This window comes from Podarcis melisellensis (assembly GCF_964234715.1).
Source record: "Podarcis melisellensis genome assembly, chromosome: 3".
In the NCBI taxonomy this organism is placed as follows: Eukaryota; Metazoa; Chordata; class Lepidosauria; order Squamata; family Lacertidae; genus Podarcis; species Podarcis melisellensis.
Genome location: NC_138530.1, coordinates 71,793,765 through 71,811,989, shown reverse-complemented (window position 1 = coordinate 71,811,989; position 18,225 = coordinate 71,793,765). Strand labels below are relative to the sequence as shown.

At 40.1% G+C, this 18,225-nt stretch overlaps 2 protein-coding genes across 4 annotated transcripts in view; one reads left to right on the top strand and one right to left on the bottom strand.

Annotated features, from left to right (window-relative positions):
* SCML4 (Scm polycomb group protein like 4) overlaps window positions 1-9,483 on the bottom strand; it is a 79,725-nt gene extending 70,242 nt beyond the window's left edge. For 2 of the 3 annotated variants that reach the window (XM_081904663.1, XM_081904662.1), the window contains exon 1: window positions 8,940-9,483. Coding sequence is in view for 1 of the 3 variants with exons in the window: in XM_081904661.1 (XP_081760787.1) it covers window positions 9,156-9,180 (25 nt within the window). In the remaining 2 variants the exon portion in view is untranslated. The remainder of the gene's footprint in view (window positions 1-8,939) is intronic. The other variant, XM_081904661.1, reaches the window with a different exon arrangement.
* Window positions 9,484-10,505: 1,022 nt separating this feature from the next.
* The window catches only part of LOC309366170 (uncharacterized protein), a 61,761-nt gene continuing 54,041 nt past the window's right edge, over window positions 10,506-18,225 (top strand). The window contains exon 1 of the transcript XR_014166544.1: window positions 10,506-10,702. The gene's annotated coding sequence lies outside the window, so the exon portion shown is untranslated. The remainder of the gene's footprint in view (window positions 10,703-18,225) is intronic.

The window sequence follows — 18,225 nt, the reverse complement described above, 5'->3', positions numbered from 1 at the left end:
AAGTTGTAAAACTGGCATTTTGTACAGCAAGGAGAATTTTAGGGCAATGGTACTGAGTTTAAAGCACTATATTCAGTCCAAACGTACTTTTCTTCTCTAGGGTTGATCTTTTGCAGGGGGTATCAGCTTTGCAAGTGAGAATCAGAAACTGTGTAGGATTCCAATTGGCTGCATTCCTGTGTCATAACAAAAAACTGTTCTATTATATTTTTTTTTTAAAAAAGTTTCCTTTTAAAAAATTAATAAGGCAATGAATGAACAGATAAAATATGCATATTTCAGCAGCGGTTTAACATTTTAAGAAGGTGGACAGTTCATCTGAAGCATGATAATGAATGTTTGTCACTGCAAAGCCATGAGGAACCATACTTATCCCACAGCTAAAGGATATACAGTGATCTGTTTTTTATATTGTGTTTACATCACCCTAATAGGGTAAAATAATGACATAAAGTACCAAGACTGGATTACTGCAATGTGTTTTGTGTGAGACTTCCCTTGTGCTTGATCTGGAAGCTTCCCTGGCTGCCAATTTGCTACTGGACCAAGTTCAAGGTGCTGCTACTAGTATATAAAGCCTTCAACAACTTGGGACCACTACCTGTTAGATAGATCACCTTACTCTAGATATGCCCACTATGCCACTTTGATCTGCAGAACTGGCACTGCTACACTACAGGTATCATATATTACCCATTCTGCATTTGTAAGAAATCGATCTTTCAGTGTGACAGCACCAAACTTTGGAACTCCCTATTGACATCAGGCAGGTGCCTTTGCTGTACTCTTCTCAGAGCCTGCTAAAACCCCCTTTTTAAAAGCCTGCTGAAACGTGTAGAATGTTGGTGCGTGTTTTAATTTGTTTGTTAGCCTACATCTTGGTGTGAACCTCCCCATGGCAATTCCTACTGGTTGCCCAGCAGGCACGCTGAGTGGAATCCCAGTGCAGGATGTGGGCTGCCTAGAATAAGGTTACCAGATTTTTTCCAATGAATCCAGGGACACTTTTCAGCTTCCTACTAAATAGATGGATTTTGTCAGGGGACTGATTTGTAAATCCGGGATTGTCCCCAGGAAACAGGGAAATCTGGTAACCTTAGCCTAGAAGCAAGAGAGAGGATCCTTGCCTTTATGCAAGATCAAACCCAATGATCCTGTACCCAATGAAGTTTTGGCCTCGTTGTTCTTGTACATGGTTCTAGTCTGCTTCCCACACTTCTGCCTCTCTGCACACAGCTATATTTTTGGTGCACAGACTTACATATTCAGATGGGAGTGTCAGGATTGTGGCAAGTGCTCTTTCCTTACATTAAAGGATGAATGTGCCAAACAATGAAATGATTTCACCATTTTTTAGGAGAAGGTTTCAGTTGAAAGCAAGAAAGGAGAAAATGTATTATTTAATTTCAAGAGTTAATTGACTGGCTGAAAGAATCGCATTTGACTTCAGAAGCCCTTGAATCAGAGACTCAATAAAACAAATATTTGCCTCCATGATGGCCCAGCTTCCGGAATTCATGCAGTTATTTTCTGTTAGTGTTAAGGGGCCTTGAAAATATCAATCCTAGACACGTTACTGATGAACTAGGCCCATTGTGAAGTATTTTGTAATGCTACACTTAGCTATGCCGCTAACTTAATATGCAAATAAATTCAAGTATTTACTGAGCCATGAGAGAGCTACTAGGCACATCTCTCATCGTCATTGATAGGGAAAATAGATGGAGGCTACCAAATGGAATCGGGAGATAAGATATATGCAAAATATTTCTCTGTTGCAAAGGCAAAGTGCACAGCTGCAGCAACATTAAGGATAAATAGATTTTTTTTCATGATAGTCTCTTATGAACATATTTTTCTCTCTGTGTGTAAGCAGTTATAAGCTGTGCCATTTTCAGATCATAGAGTCACTTGTACTGCAAATCTCTCTTCACTGGGCTGGACAACATCCCCGCCCAGCTCCTGAGGTTTCAGAACACTGCTCTAGAATCTCAGGGCTCATCCAAACTTCTGCTTATCCCATGCCTAGAAAACGTGGAGCTCAGTGGTTTTCCCCTTGTCCCATTCATTTCCCAGGAAAAACCCACTCTCTTGTGCTAAATCAGAGCAGACCTCAATCTAGAGCAACCCCAAATTTCCATTGGCTTCGATTGAGTGCTAAAGAGCAGTTTTTCCTGAGGGGAAACAGTGGGACAAGAGGAATGGTGGATAAGCCCTTAGTTCAAGTTGCCTCTGCAGCAAAACATGGTAGTGTGGAATGCCTCTGCTCAGGGTCCAGCTCAAACACCATGCCATCATCATCATCATCATATTTATATTTATATATTTATATTATTTATATTTATATTATTTATATTTATATTTATACCCTGCCCATTTGGCTGGGCACCCCAGCCTTCTTCCAGGATATGCCATAGATAGATCTGAGCATTTCCATCAAATAGATAGCAGAAGATTCTAGTTCCACACCCCAGAAGTGAACTAGAAGCCACTAATATGCAGCCATCTTCTGATGCTTCAGATGCAAATTGTGCATAGAAACTATTTTCAAAAAATCAGAAAATTAATTACAGACCTGGAGATAATGTGATGACTTGCATTCTGTTACTAGTACAGTATAGTCACAGAGGCTTGCTGCATATCCTGTATGCTTTTCCTGTAATAAAGATCTGTCAATCATCTTTCACGAAACAATGAATGTAGCAATAGCTAATCTTTTTAAAGTTCCTTCACAATCTCTGGTTACCTAGGCGATACCTGTGATTAGAAGATTCCTCACAACATTAGCATTTTCCAATACAGTACTCAAAGTCCACTTGTAGCACACTGCTATAGACTTGACTATTTCTCTCTCAAATAGCATTTCTCCTCAGGGAAATTCCCACAGATGGTGCTGGGAAATGGCAGCGTCTTATATATTTTATAAGAACCTATGGGATTAATAGAGAAATCCAATCCTGGTATACCATGCATATGTATACCATATTCTATATACTAAGAATTATCTCTCAAGTTCTGTAGGAGGTGCCTTGCTATCATTTTAAAACTTAAGTTCCCCTTCATATTTGGTATTTCAAAGGGTGATTCTCTCACCTTTGTTTAGCAACCTTTTGACTCATTCTCATTGTCCACATACAATCTTATCCACCTGCCTACAGAAAAGCGGGGGGCAAGTTACCTATACCGGCAGTTGCTTCACAAACAGCAAAACTGGGGTGAAAAACTAAAAGTTCATACTCACACACCCCTAATTACCTCAAGTTTTAAGTCTTAATTTACTGAAATCTGTAAGGGTTTAATTGATCCGCATGCACATTTATTCTATTTCTTTCCCCTGTACGGTTCTGTATTCTCACAAAATTACACACCAAACCATCTCATTCTGGATGACTGAGATATTTGTATCTTCAGAGTATTTTCTACATATGCAGAAAAGTCTGTTTTAAAATGTGTTTTAAATGGGGAGGTGAACAAATCACTGTTTCACTTATCAGCATATTAATACACCTATATATTAACAGCAACTTATTTCAAACATTCGTGCCATTTGGGCAAGGAAGTAAATAGATATTTTCTCTTTATTCCCATCTTTTGGAGCATAAAGAGGAGATATTGCTAAATGAATAACAGGATTTTTAAAAGACCCATTTAACAGGAATACACCTATATTTCTACCTGATTATTGTTTTTAATTATGGTCGTTAGACATTCTGGAAGTCTTCAGTCTGAAGAGCAAAATATACATTTATGTATAAATAATATACATATATACACACTAGTTATTCTGTTCAGCTGAGACACATATGAATGTTTGGCTACATATCCCTTCTGGTCACTAAATTATACTAAACATCAGTTCAGCAGATATCAGGTCAGCAACTAGATTTTTTCTGGACGGCCACTCTGAGAGGGGGGTGAGTAGCAGACATGAACCACCACCACCCCTCTCCAGAGGGCTGGCTTCCAAGGCCTAATGTCCCTGGTGCCTCTCTGGTTTGTGAGGTATTCCTCCTGGCCCAGGGGCTTCTGATCTCTGAAACCTACTGCTATGCAAATTTACTCTGCTACCTTTCACGTAGCCCTGTTTCAAGGCTACTTCATCTTGGCAAAATTAGCTGCTTGAGATTGAAGACTGAGAAGCTCCTTGACGCCTGGTGTAAGCTGCTGAGACTGCTGTATATTGCAACTCAACCCAAATTTAGCATTTCACCACTCAGCCTACAGAGCAGTCCTTTCTATCTCTTAAGCTGTAACTAAGTGATGTAGAAGACATTCTATATGCCAAATACATGTCAAGGAAGGAAGAGTAAAGCTTTGAGATATTGGACTGAATTGCACAACACTATAGTTTTCCGGTACACATCTGTGTGACTATATAAATCAGATATTGGGTGATATCCAACAGTAGTCATAGGGTAGATCCACTGAAATCAATGGAGTTAAATGACTTAAGTTCATTGATTTGAACAAATGTACTCTGAATATGACTAAGTTGGATATCAGCCATCGCGGATAGTATAATGGAGAGAATGCTTAGTGTGACTGTTAGATACTGAGGATTTTATTCAAATTCCTGTTAGGTATATGTTTCTTGTCTTTGAGGAAAACTGCTATAAATAACAAAATGAAAAATAACTTTAAAAAAAATTAAAACAGGCACATTCTCTCAGCAATCCTTATACCCTCTTTGTGAGTCACAGCAGTATTATTATCCCCACAAACTACATATTTGGGAGGAGGGCAGAGCAGACTGAGGAGTGGCTTGCCAAAGATTCCTAAATTGATAGCAAACATGTTATTTGACTACACTGTGTACATACTTTACCCTTAAAGCACATTCAAACCATGTTCCTTCCCTCAAAGAATTCTGGGCACTGTAGTTTAGCCTTAGCAACCTTTAACAAACTTACAGTGCCCAGAGGTTTTTTAAGGCAAAGAATGTGTTTAAATGTGCTTTAAGAATATACTGTGTATACAGTCCATGTCTCTCAGCCACTATGTGACAATTGTTCTTACCATTAGCCTAAAAGATACAAGCATTTTAAATGTGGGCTCAAGCTTGCAGGGTCTGTTCTCTGTTATATATATATATATATATATATATATATATATATATATATATGCAGGTTTTGGTGTCCTCGGGTGTCTTCCCGTGTAAAAGTTGGGGTGTCTAGGCGACGTTTCGACGAGGTCTCACTCGTCATCTTCAGGCTGGTGCTTTCGGCTTCTTGTTACTGGAACAGAGCAGGATCTCAGTGTTTGAGTTCCTATAAATACTGTTGAGGGGGTGTGGTGTATAGCCTCCAATGTTCTGGGCAGAGAGGAAGTTCCCAGGCTAGTGTGCCTTTTCTTCATCCCGCTTGCCAGACATCTGGAAATTAGCCCTCCCCACAAAAACTGACACCAGATCCAGAGGCACACAGAACGCCATCACCAATCAACCACACCAGACCCAAACCCAGACCCTCTCCACAGATAAATTACAGACACCATCCAGTAGCCAAACCATGGTGGCACCTCCGGATGCTGCACCCCCCTGCAATCCCTACACAGATCTGGCTGACACAGGCCACAAAACCACAGCTCGCCCCTATACACGAAGCCAAGCCAGAGCACAACTAAGTGCAGTACAGCCATCTTCTCAGAAAAACTCTTCACAAAGTTCAAGAGGTCAAGACACAAAGACTTTAGCAACTAATCCACACCTAATGACCCACCTAAGTGGTACTCAGGATATCACTCAAGAAATCACTCAAGATATCCCTCAAGTAATTAAGGAACAAAAGAAGAAAAGGCACACTAGCCTGGGAACTTCCTCTCTGCCCAGAACATTGGAGGCTATACACCACACCCCCTCAACAGTATTTATAGGAACTCAAACACTGAGATCCTGCTCTGTTCCAGTAACAAGAAGCCGAAAGCACCAGCCTGAAGATGACGAGTGAGACCTCGTCGAAACGTCGCCTAGACACCCCAACTTTTACACGGGAAGACACCCGAGGACACCAAAACCTGCATTCCTGTACCCGTGAAAATCTACGAAAGCATATATATATATATATATATATATATATAACACATAAAAATCCTGAAATATTTAAACACCATGGCATGTTGTCATGGGTCTATTCCTGTTGTAACCTTGCTCTTCCAATTGCTTTAAGCACTCCGAGTCAACAAAATAAAACAAAAATCCCAATTTCATAAGACAAAAGAAGGGACATGCAAACATAAGAAAACTGCTTCTAGATCAGTCCAAAAATCTATCTGTTTCACCATCTTCCACCCTGCAGTGGCCAAGCAGGTACAAAGATGTGAAGGCAACAGTCCTATCTTGTCTCTAGAATCTAATACTAATAATCAGAGCTACTGCATCCAAACATGGAGGTTTCATTGAGCTATCATAGCTAACTGTTGTTAATAGACCCATACTCCATGTGTTGGTCTGACCCCCTTTAAATCTACACTGGATGGGGGGGGACTTTAGTACTATTTTTGGTTTTACCAATGCAACCTGATATTAATTTATGGATAAGCAAAATGAATGCTGCATAGTTGAAAATATGCAGGGGGGAGAGAGAGATGCAGGTTTTATATCCTCATAGTGTCTTTCTAGTACTGTACTGGATCCAAAACTTTGAGTGGATAGTGAAAAATGTAACTGAACAATGCAGGCTGCAGGCAAGCAAAAGGGTGGGGTGTCACTGTCTGTAGTTTCCTTATGCCAGCTCAAAATAGTATCATTGCTAGGGTTGCAAAGGGAGGGGAATTTGTATGAAAGCAGAAAGGATGCTATGCCACCTCACTTTCAAATAACTGTTCTCAATTTGGGGACAGTAAAGAAGGAGTAAGGGTCAAAATTAACTGGGGACAATACCCAGGTAGAGGTATCACTTAAGCTGTCTTGGTAAGCGCCTGAGGGGGTGGGATATCCCTTATTGGTTGTGTGGTCACCTTTTGTTCATTCACAGTATAAACTGTTGCTGGAGGCTGTTCAAACTCACAGATCAGCTTGTAGTATTAATTCCGTTCCCCATGGCATTCACCTGTGTATTACAAAGCATTCTGGTTACAAATGCTTCAAACAGGTCTCTGAAGACGCAAAGATATCAAATCTATCCAGCTGCCACATTTGTACAAGCCTGTGTGTCAGGATTGATTCCGACAAGAGATTAGACTCAAATTTTTGATCTAGCCCAGGAATTTTTGATCAAGCCCAGGACATAGATTCATGATTTTTCTCCAGGAGTGGAAATTTAACCACTCTTGACAAAATTGTATAGAGAAAACAACCACCGTAAGACAATTCTTTGAAACATACACATGGGAGTGAATAAGCAAGAAATATATTGAACCTAATATTGCCAAAAGATCTCTAAAAGCAGGTATTTTAAAGGTCAGTAAATCCTCTGCTGGAGGAATATGCTACTGAAACATTTTCTGCCTGATCCACAGATAGGTAATATCAGTGCAGAAGCACAGAATTTATTGGACATAAACTCAACCTGTATCCAACTTCTCAAGCTCTGCTGGCTCCAGGATCAGAGCCACCAATTCACATCAGCATCAGATTTGTCCCTAAAGACTTGTCCTAAACTCAAGATAGTAATGACTGAATCTCTGAGAAAGCTGCAAGCAATTCAGTCCAGCTAAATCCTCTGATTTTCAGGTTGCAGCTCTATATATGCACAGAACAAACACTCGGCATTTTCTACTCATTCACTCCTGTTGTGTCTGCTTCCCCCCACCCCCCAACCTCTATTTTTCTGCGGAGCCAGCCTTAGAAGCCCAGAGCATATAATATTTTTATTTTATTTTTAAAAGCATCCACCCATCCCAAAGAGGCTGCTTGACCACAAATCCGCAGGCATTTTGTTTAAAAATAAAATTTGAATTTCAGGAACATGTCACACATGAGCAGGAAACTCCATATTATTCCTCCTTAATGAGATGAACCTATTCACTGAAAGCCCATTCATGGACTCGTATTTACAAACGGGGGTGGGGTGGGGGGAGAGAAGCAACTTTGAGAGATGCCCATTGTTCAATTACTCATTGATAATCCCCTTGGTCTAAGGTGGAAGGTAATTGCGTTAGGGGCATCGGAGAGGCTTTTTCATGCAACAGATGCATTTCCCCTGACTCAGACGAAGACTCTTTTTGTTTCTGGGTGTTCCACTAAATAGTCATCAAATACACATTTCCATATACATTTTAAAACATGTAAAATAATATAGTGCAGGTAAACACAGCCAAAGCTTTAAAAAATGGTATTCTCAGTAAGTTCTATGCTTTACACTCTCCAAGTTAAAATCATCATGCTTAAAATATATACAGGGCTTCCTGTGAATTTCATTAAGGGTACATCAGCATAAATCTTCAGGTATAAATAGATCAGTTTTGGACAGAATGTTTAAAGGGATTCATAGCCGTAACAGCAAAATCTAGGCTATAACCACACTGTTTATATTCTGGTATAAGCAGTTTTCAAAACACACACACACACACACACCCCTTTACTTGTCAGAAATGGGGAAAGTCCACTTTGACAAACAGATGAAAAACCTTCAAGACATTCATTTATCATCAAAACCACAGAATTAACTACACACACACACTTTGATACAGAAAAAACAAAACATGCAGAAGGCTTTAATAGGATGCCTTTCCATACGGAACTGTTCCAAAGACAGTACTGATAATTAGCATTAAGGTGGTTAAACTTAAGGCTTGAGTGTTCCCTGAAATTGTACACCAGGATATGTGCATATGCATACATGCATGAATCACATTAAAAGGCTGTAGAAATATTGAAGTCGATAGCATGGCATGCCGATATAATGACAGCTGATTTTTTAATAACGGGATGACCCAGCAGCAGCAGCAGCAACAAAGCACAGGGAAAACAACCACCACAACAACAATCCCCCTCCCCTTACCTATTGCTTATGTTTTAATGATGGATCAGCTTCTTTACAGACACCAGATATTTTGGCCCAGAGAGTAGAGGACTTGGAGCACGTGCATGCAGACCGTTCCACAAGCCATTTTCCCCCTGTCCGTTAGCACACCGTACATCTCCAGCAGCTCCGCTCTCCAGCTGCAAACATCTCATTAGACTAATGCATTCAGCACAGGCAGAAAACTCGATTTACCATAGCTACAGCAATGAATTTCCATTACGATGACAGCTTCAACCACATCATGTCCGGAAAACCAGCCAACCACTGCCTTTTAAAGAACACACACACACACATTTTACAAGCAGAAAATGAGGCCTGTGTGTGTGTGTGTGTGTGTGGTGCTGTGCTGTGCTGTGCTGTGTTTTCTTCCGCTCGCTGCAGCTAAACTAAAGAGGGAGGGATGTGTCACGTTATAGAAAGTCTGCATAAATAGGTAAAAAGCATTTGTACTTTTAAAATAATGTCCCTTACAGTAACAGGAATTCTTTGACAATGATTACAGTGGGTGTTAGGAACCTCTCTCTCTCAATCTTTTTCTCTCTCTCTCTTTCTCTCTCTCTCTCTTTTTTTAAAACTATCCCTCCTTTGTTGCCATAGTAACCAGACTGTATCATCATCTCTTTGTCCCAGTCATGCAGCAACGTGGCCCAGTATTGCGCTTTAGACGACATCAGCGACATGAAGGATCTGTCGTTCGTTTGACTGGCGATAACGACAGCAGGCGGCTGTGGCTTTTGACGCAACAAATGTTTTTCTCAGTTAATGGCACTGTTTATGCAGGCTAGCCATTTTATGTACTAACGCTTGTGCTCCCGATCTAGGGTGTATCAGGTGCCTACAATGCAACAGTGATGGGCACAAAACGCTATCTACAAAAGTTGGTTAATATAGCAGGCGAGGATGGGCAGGATGGAACCCAGGGAAGTTGCTCCCCTTTCCATCTTCATCACAGTCTCCCTCAGTGAGGAGGAGATCTTATCTTCATTCACCTTCCAAGGCATAGAACAGGCCGGTAGCATTTGAGGAAAACTTCCTGCAAATAAAATTAAACAACAATCATCCTTCCATGTACCACTGTGATGTCTGCGATTAGATTAGGTTTTATTGTGGCTCTAAAAAAGAAAAGAGTGCGACATCCCTCATTCACTACAGGCTTATATATAATTTGCTGCATTAGATTTGTTATAAATTCAAAAGGCAGTCCCCAGTAATATAGGCCTCTTTGGAGAAAAATGTTAGACAAAAATGAACACAGTGTTGTTGGTTCAGACCAAGGTCCATATAATCTCGCATTTTGTTTACAACCAGATGCTTCTGGAAAGCTTACAAGCAGGACATGATTTTCAGGGTTTCCCAAACTTGGGTCTCCAGCTGTTTTTGGACTACAACTCCCATCATCTCTAGCTAGTAGGACCAGTGGTCAAGGATGATGGGAATTATTGTCCAAAAACAGCTGGAGACCCAAGTTTAGGAAGCCCTGTCCCCAGCATCTGATAATTAGAGGTAAAGTGGTACCTCAGGTTAAGTACGTAATTTGTTCCGGAGGTCCGTACTTAACCTGAAACTGTTCTTAACCTGAAGCACCACTTTAGCTAATGGGGCCTCCTGCTGCCACTGCGCTGCTGGAGCACGATTTCTGTTCTCATCCTGAAGCAAAGTTCTTAACCTGAAGCACTATTTCTGGGTTAGCGGAGTCTGTAACCTGAAGCGTATGTAACCTGAAGCGTATGTAACCCGAGGTGCCACTGTATACTGCACCTGAACATGGAAGTTATATTCCTCCACCAAGGTTAACAGGCCTTGGAAGACCTATCCTCTGTGAAATTAATTTTGCATTGAGTACTTTCTTTTGCCTATCACCACCAGTATATTTACTGCTGCAGTTATATACACTTATATATGCTATTAATGAACTTCATCTCTGAGAAAGCACACAAAAGTAGCCTATAGAGGTTTGAGCAGGCTCAGTAGCCATGATATGCTGAGTATTTGTCAGATGGACTGACAGAAAACTGGAGAGAAGGAGGACCGGAATGGAGTAACTTAGAAGACATTATGGCTGGCTGGACTGTACAAGTTGCAAGTCCCACTTGTGAACAACCTTGCTGGTTAACTCTGAGTTCTAGACCTAAGAACATGGGAGAAAAAGAATTATATACATTTTCTCCACATTGTATACTGGTTAGTAGGGTTGCCATAGTTCAAAAGCTTTTTTTAGGAAGACATGTAGCAGCTCTACTGGTTACAGCTCTTGGTAAGTGTGGTTGGAGCTTAACCTTAAGTCTCAGTTCATATGGCATGCAAAGCCAAGCCTTAGTTTAGCTTTGCTTGACATTGCTGTGGGTTCGCAATGGGGGGGGGGGAGTGTGTTCCCTGAATGCCAAGATCAAAGTTTGGGGCAAGTACTCTTTGGTGAGAGAACCCATGTAAAATCACGAAATGTGCAGTAAAGTGTGGAAATATAGGATGTTAGATGTTTAAAATATGTTATTGTGAGTTCCTTCTGAAGTTTTCCTTTTCCCCTTGCATAGAAAAAGAGCTAGCATTTAGTATGTTAAAAATGGTTTTCTTACAAAGGTTTACTCTCCAAAGGTCAGGTTCATGTGCTTTTCCATACAGCATTCAGAAAATGTTGCACAGGCAGTAAAATGTAGCTTACTTAGAGTGGTTACAGTTCCAAAATTACTGGTATATGAATGCAAGAACTGCTCATGTAAGCCATACAGTTTGAGCTTGGAGCAACTTACTCAGACCTCTACATGCTGAGCTTCTCAAGTAGACTGCAAGAGAGCAATAGACTTGATTACCTTCCACCCAAAGTAAGGAGGGGTGACCTAGCTAAACCTGGCAGGACACCTTGCGCTATGGTATTAATTCCCTTCATGCCTTAATGGTTATATGAGACTCATCATTCCACAAATAGGAGAGAACAGAACCAAGGAGGAGCAAATTGGCTGCAAGCTCATCTCCAGGAGCCTGACAAATTGTGCAGTTGGGCAGCCTTTCTAAGCCAAGGTTCAGCTTGGGGTGTTATGTGAACCAGCACTCTGGTTGGGCCTGCTCCTGAAGTATTTAAAGATGTGTATCGTTAGCAATTTGCTCTTCATATGCCTTCATTTTCACTTTCACTTTTGCAAAGAAACCTTTCTTGCCTGTTGTATAAAATCTTCCTCTTAAGTTCTTCCACATTAGGGGTTTAGTTTGGAATTGTGATGCCTCATTCACTCATATTTACAGGAAGTCCATGCAACTCAGTTGTCCATTGTAATGCTTTTCTTTTACCCAACCTTTTTCTTATCGCAAAAATATCAAGTTTTTCTAAAGAGGGGAAGAGCAGCACAATTTCCACAGATGTAGATGCACTTAGTGTGATGCTTCCATCATTTTTAAGAGGCACAGTTTTGATGTGAACAGTGACCTAGTGGGCAGGTTAGCCTCTCACTACATAGTACAAACTCACTATCACCTTTGCAGTGTGCATAACTCCCATTTTCTTCTTATTTTTTTTAAAAAAACTTTTAATCAGTGCTAAAATGCATTTCCAGATACAGTGGTACCTCAGGTTAAGTACTTAATTTGTTCCGGAGGTCCTTTCTTAACCTGAAACTGTTCTTAACCTGAAGCACCACTTTAGCTAATGGGGCCTCCTACTGCCGCCACACTACCAGAGCATGATTTCTGTTCTCATCCTGAAGCAAAGCTCTTAACCCAAGATACTATTTCTGGGTTAGCGGAGCCTGAAGCGTATGTAACCTGAAGAATATGTAACCCGAGGTACCACTGTATAATTATTTAAAATATTAGGGAAATACAGCTTAAACGAATGAGTGTCATTGTGTTATAGCTAATGGTAAGAAAACGCAGGGGGTAAGGGATAGAAGGACATGTCAATTTAAGCTCTTTTGGCTTCTCACTTTTCCAGTCTTAAATTCAGTTGTCCACATTTCTGCAGCGATTTTTTATTTTAAAATATCCTCATGCAAATTCTTCAGCATGTTAGTGTGCATCCCTCGTAATAAACACATTTTTGTGTATGGTTTGGACTCAGGTACACATTTTGCAAGCAAGTTCTCCTAATATAATTCATTTTTATATTATCTTCATTTATATGCACACTTTGCTCTAATATATGCATTTTTGTAAGCATTGTTTGGTTGAAGAACTCTCTTGCAAAATTCAGGTAAGTGCAAATTTCGAGGGATTCCTACATTTTTGTTCTCATACTGCTTTAGGAAGTGCAGATTTGATAGCTGTAGCTTTAAGTATTATATATGTTATATGTTATATATGTTTTCAATTTTTCATCTCAAATTAAACATCTTTCATTATACCATACATTCAGTGACTTCCCTCCTTCCCCTTCCATGGTTATCCACCATTCCTGCATATTTTGCTGTAACCATCTAACCCAGTTTTCCTATCTTACATCACTCCAATATTTATTATACTGTTGAATTTACCCTAAAACTGCCAGCGTTTTTCAACTGTGCACAATTGTTTTCTGTATACTCGACAAAAAAAATCCACTCCTCTTTAAATACCTGTTCTTTTTTCTCTCTTATTCTATTTGTTAGACCAGCTAACTCTGCATATTCTGTCATCTTAAGCTGCCAATCCTCCTTACCTGGGACCTCTCTCACTTTCCATTTTTGGGCTATCAAACTCTGAGCCACCATTGTTACATACATAAATAAGTTTTCTGATACCTGAACAATTCCTAACAGAAATGCCTCCAGGTTTTTTGGGAAGTTTGTTTTAAACATTTTTTTCATCTCATTATATATCATTTCCCAATATTCTTTAACTTTTTTACATGCCCACAACATATGAAAAAAGTTCTTTCCATTTCTTTCCATTTCCTACACAAATCTGATTCTGCTTTATACATCTTAGCCTATCTGCTCAGGGTTAAATACCATCTATGAGTCATTTTCATGTAGTTCTCTTTCAGTGTGTAGCAAACAGTAAATTCCAAATCGTTCTTCCAAAGTTTCTCCCAGAGTTTTAATTCTATATTATGCCCTATGTCCATTGCCCAGTGGGTCATTAAAGCTTTAACCAGCTTGTCCTTTGTTTCCCATTCCAGTAATAATTTATACATTTTAGACAGTAGTTTTTCCTTATTCTGTAATAACTCTCTTTCAGATTGTGATCTTTGGTCCAAAACCAATTTTTTAAAATCTAGTTTAAACATACTGTGTAGCTGGTGATACTGTAACCAATCCGTAACTTAGCTCCTTAATTCTTCCATTGGCTTCAATCGGGGTTTTTAAAACATTAACATATTTTTTTAAAATATTAACATATTGGAAATCTATTGTTTGAATGAATGAATGTTAGTGCTATAACACTATACTTCAAATGTAAACAAGAAAAGAAACTTGATGGTCACCACCAGTTTAGAATCTTTTTTCCAAATTTCATAAGACCATTCTGACCATTGGACTTTTCCCCTCCATGCTCAAAGCACTACATCCCACCCACTGTGATTGATGAAAAAGTGCAGTAAGTTATAGTGGACAGTCAAGTGGAATTTTGCTAGTAACAGTGGGGGAGCAGTGATTTAATATTGCTAACAGCTGCCCATCTGGAAGCACCCCTTGATTCTGCTTATTGTTAACCATGCTGCCATATTTATTTCTGAGGTGATTTGTGCCCTAGTTCGTGGTTTATTAAAAAAAAAAAATCTATTGCAGTAGTTTTAAATAATCTCCAATAAGGATGGGCAAATCCGTTTATTATTATTTCGAAACAAAATAAAAAAAATCATTCCAGTAGCGCCTTAGAGACCAACTAAGTTTGTTATTGGTATGAGCATTTGTGTGCATGCACACTTCTTCAGATACACTGCATGCATACGAAAGCTCATACCAATAACAAACTTAGTTGGGCTCTAAGGTGCTACTGGAAGGATTTTTTTAAAAAAATTTTTTACTACGGCAGACCAACCCGGCTACCTACCTGTAACTACTACTACTATTATTTTTTATATCTCTGTTTCTCATTTGTGCAATCTTTAGTTTAACTCAGTTCCACATCAGTTTGCAAGTTCTATTTTTTAAGTCACTGTGAAAATTTGCCTGCAGATTAGTGCCAATTGCTCCAATTGCACACAGTTTTGTATGCAAGTTTGCCAGACCCCTTTCTCATTTGTTGCTCCCTTCTTCGAATCCTAATCTTCTCTGCTCCTGCTCCAATCTCTAGCTCTTCCATCTACTGTTCCCTGAGATAACTTGTCTGGAGCACACATGAATGTTGCCACAGGGATGCAGTTGAAGGCAGCTACAGCTGATTCAAAAAAGTAAGGTTAACAAAAGTTTTCCATTCCATTCCTGAAATACAGATTTATCTATTGGTAATGCTGAACTATATTCCAAGACAACTGTATCCAGCTCAGACTGTCAAATATTTGGAACTGAGTCAGTGTTCAGCTGGCCAGGGACCCACAGCCACCTGCCCCAATGCTCTCATTGATTATTGTGCAGCTGCATGACCTACAAAACCAGCAACACATGCAACGTTTGAATACTGGTAACTGATAAAACCCTTCTTGTATGCAGGAAATTACATTACCAGGTTGCCTGACCCATTAGCCTTTTGTTTGGGGAGTAACCCATTCATGTGGGTCAGTTTTCTTGATGGCTTCTTGAAGATGCCTTATGTAGTTCCTCCATCTCATCCAAATAAGCACTCTCTCTTGCTGCTGGATGTGTATGTGTTTTAGGAGGAGGGTTTTAAAAAAGTGTTCTCAGATGACCTTGAGAACACTGCCTGCTTCCTCCACTTCCTTCAGCCACAGCACATAATGGCTCCTGATCTTTCCCTTGTCTTGTGAGTTCCATTGCTTCACAGACCTCCATGTTTCAACTTCCCTCCCTGAGTCTGTGTGAAAGTTTGGCCTGCCAATTCTCACAAGAAGCTGCAAGCTGAAATTGTGAGCTTTTTTCCCCCGGAGCAGCCAGAATGTTCATGAACATTCTGCAACAGCCATGGCTCACGGTATTACGGTGTGAATGTAAAAGATATTTTGTTGTGTGGAATAACATCAATAAGATTGCTCATTCCAAAGCTCATGACTTCGTAACAAATGAAAAAGTGCTAAATGTGCAAGTGCTTCCCTAAATAGTATATAAGGATGTTTTTAAAGTTTGATGCTTTGCTGTGGTTTTATGAATTGTTGGAAGCCAGAGTGGCTGGGGCAACCCAGTCAGATGGGTGGGGTATTATTATTTCCAAAGGCTTCACTTTGCTTAATTAATTGGTGCATATTTAACACCACTATGTGCATTATGCCATGCAAACCAGGATCTGCTCACAAGCTTTACTCCAACATCCCTTGCCCTCCTCTTCTGTGAGACAAAAATGCATTCCTCAACAGATTCTTACGAAAAGGCTATTCTTTTTTTCTTCCTTCAGATTCTGTAAAAGTTTTTGACCATGATTCCCAGTCACCCCTGTCTTTTTGCATTTCCTCAGCAGATGTGTCATTGTTGTGGCTTGTCATGTCTAGTTACTTCAGCCCGTTCACACTACGTTACCAGTGTCATGTAACATGAGCTGGCTGACACAGCAGGCTTCTGCCTAGTGTTCATTAAGGTGCGGGAAAGAAATTACCCTTCCCCACTCCCCGCCACCGCAATGCTCGCTATCCTGGTTTTAATTGAATATCCAATTCTTAAATATAAATGAACTGCCATAATTTCTTTGGCTGTCCAGGCTGCTTTAAGAAGGACAGTTTTAAGTCTCTTTGATTTTAGTCTTAATTTCACTCAACCATTTGTGGATGTGGTGTGCAAAGTATGCCTTGGCCCCCATCTGCACTATGCATTTAAAGCAGTATCACATCCCTTTAAACAGTCATCATGGCTTCCCCCAAAGAATCCTGGGAGCTGTGGTTTGAGTGCGCTATTCATGTCACAGAGTACAATTCTCAAAGTGGATTGGAAACCACTCTTCCCAGGGAATTCTGGGAACTGAAGTTCTGCGAGGGGAATAAGAGTCTCCTAGCAACTTTCAGCACCCTTTACAAACTCATTTCCTAGGATTTTGTGGCGGAAGCCATGGCTGTTTATAGTACAGAAAAAATATACAGCATAGAAAAATCATGTGGGGAGGCATGGGGGAGATGACCTCCAGCCCACAGGCCTCCCCATTTGACCCTCAGTGTCATTTTGGCCAAGCTCCTCCTACCTGCCACACACCTAATGTCATATATGACATCAGCTGTGGCATAGCTAACGGTAGGGCTTAGAATCTTTTGGGCAAGTTGTAGCCATTATAGTGGTATAAGCTGCTGTCACAATACCTTTTAGAAGCTGTGCTTTCATTGGGGCTTGCTTTGGGGCTTGCAAATCACATTCTGGTATATTTTCACTGAAGGCCAAAATCCCGTAGGCTTTTTGCAAGAACCTACGTGTGCATCACTGACAAGGCTTAAAATGTAGCCCATCATTTATGGAACAAAGCCACAAACCCAAATCTGTGTAGAGAGTTCCTTTTGCCACAAATCTAGCCTATCCATTGCTTTTAGCAACAAAATACCTGAAACGTCAATAGCACCTAGTGGAGTCTAATCAGTGTAAGTCTGCAATCATATGCTCCATCCTAAGACTGGGAGTGAAATGCAGGCTCTGCGGCTTGCACATCAAGCCAGCCTTTTTCCACTTTTCCCCACATTCATTTTGCTTAGCATCCAACCTAAGTGAAGAGCTCTGGAGCAATAAAAAGCTGCTTCACTATATACTGTGCCATTTTGGTTTGTCCTAGAAAGATATTGCCTTGCTGTGGATTTTGGAATTTCACTAATGGGCCAACACAACTTCCTCTACTTTTTTGTTTTGTTTTGTTTTAAGTGAATATTAGGAAGTAACAGCCAAACGGAAGAAAAGAAAATTCTATGAAATCATATATAATTTCCTCCAAAAGGCAGAGCAGCCTTCATTTACATCCTTTAATTCATCCATCCGTTTATTTATTAGCTGGGGAGAAAGCCTGCTGTGTCAGTTAAACAACAGAGTCCTGTCTACTCATTTTATCACAACACATTGTGGTTGGTTATAGGGCATAACATTATCCTTTGCATTGACATTTATAGGTCAAGCTTTCGTAAGAATCTCAAACCCAGCCTCTCATTTTTAATGTTCCACTGACATATTTATGGTTATACGCCTTTTGTGAAGTTTCACAATCTTCAAAAGTACACTTGTCCTTTCAAATATGATTTGCATGTGAAATGCAAAGCACCTTAGCAAATCTGGATAAA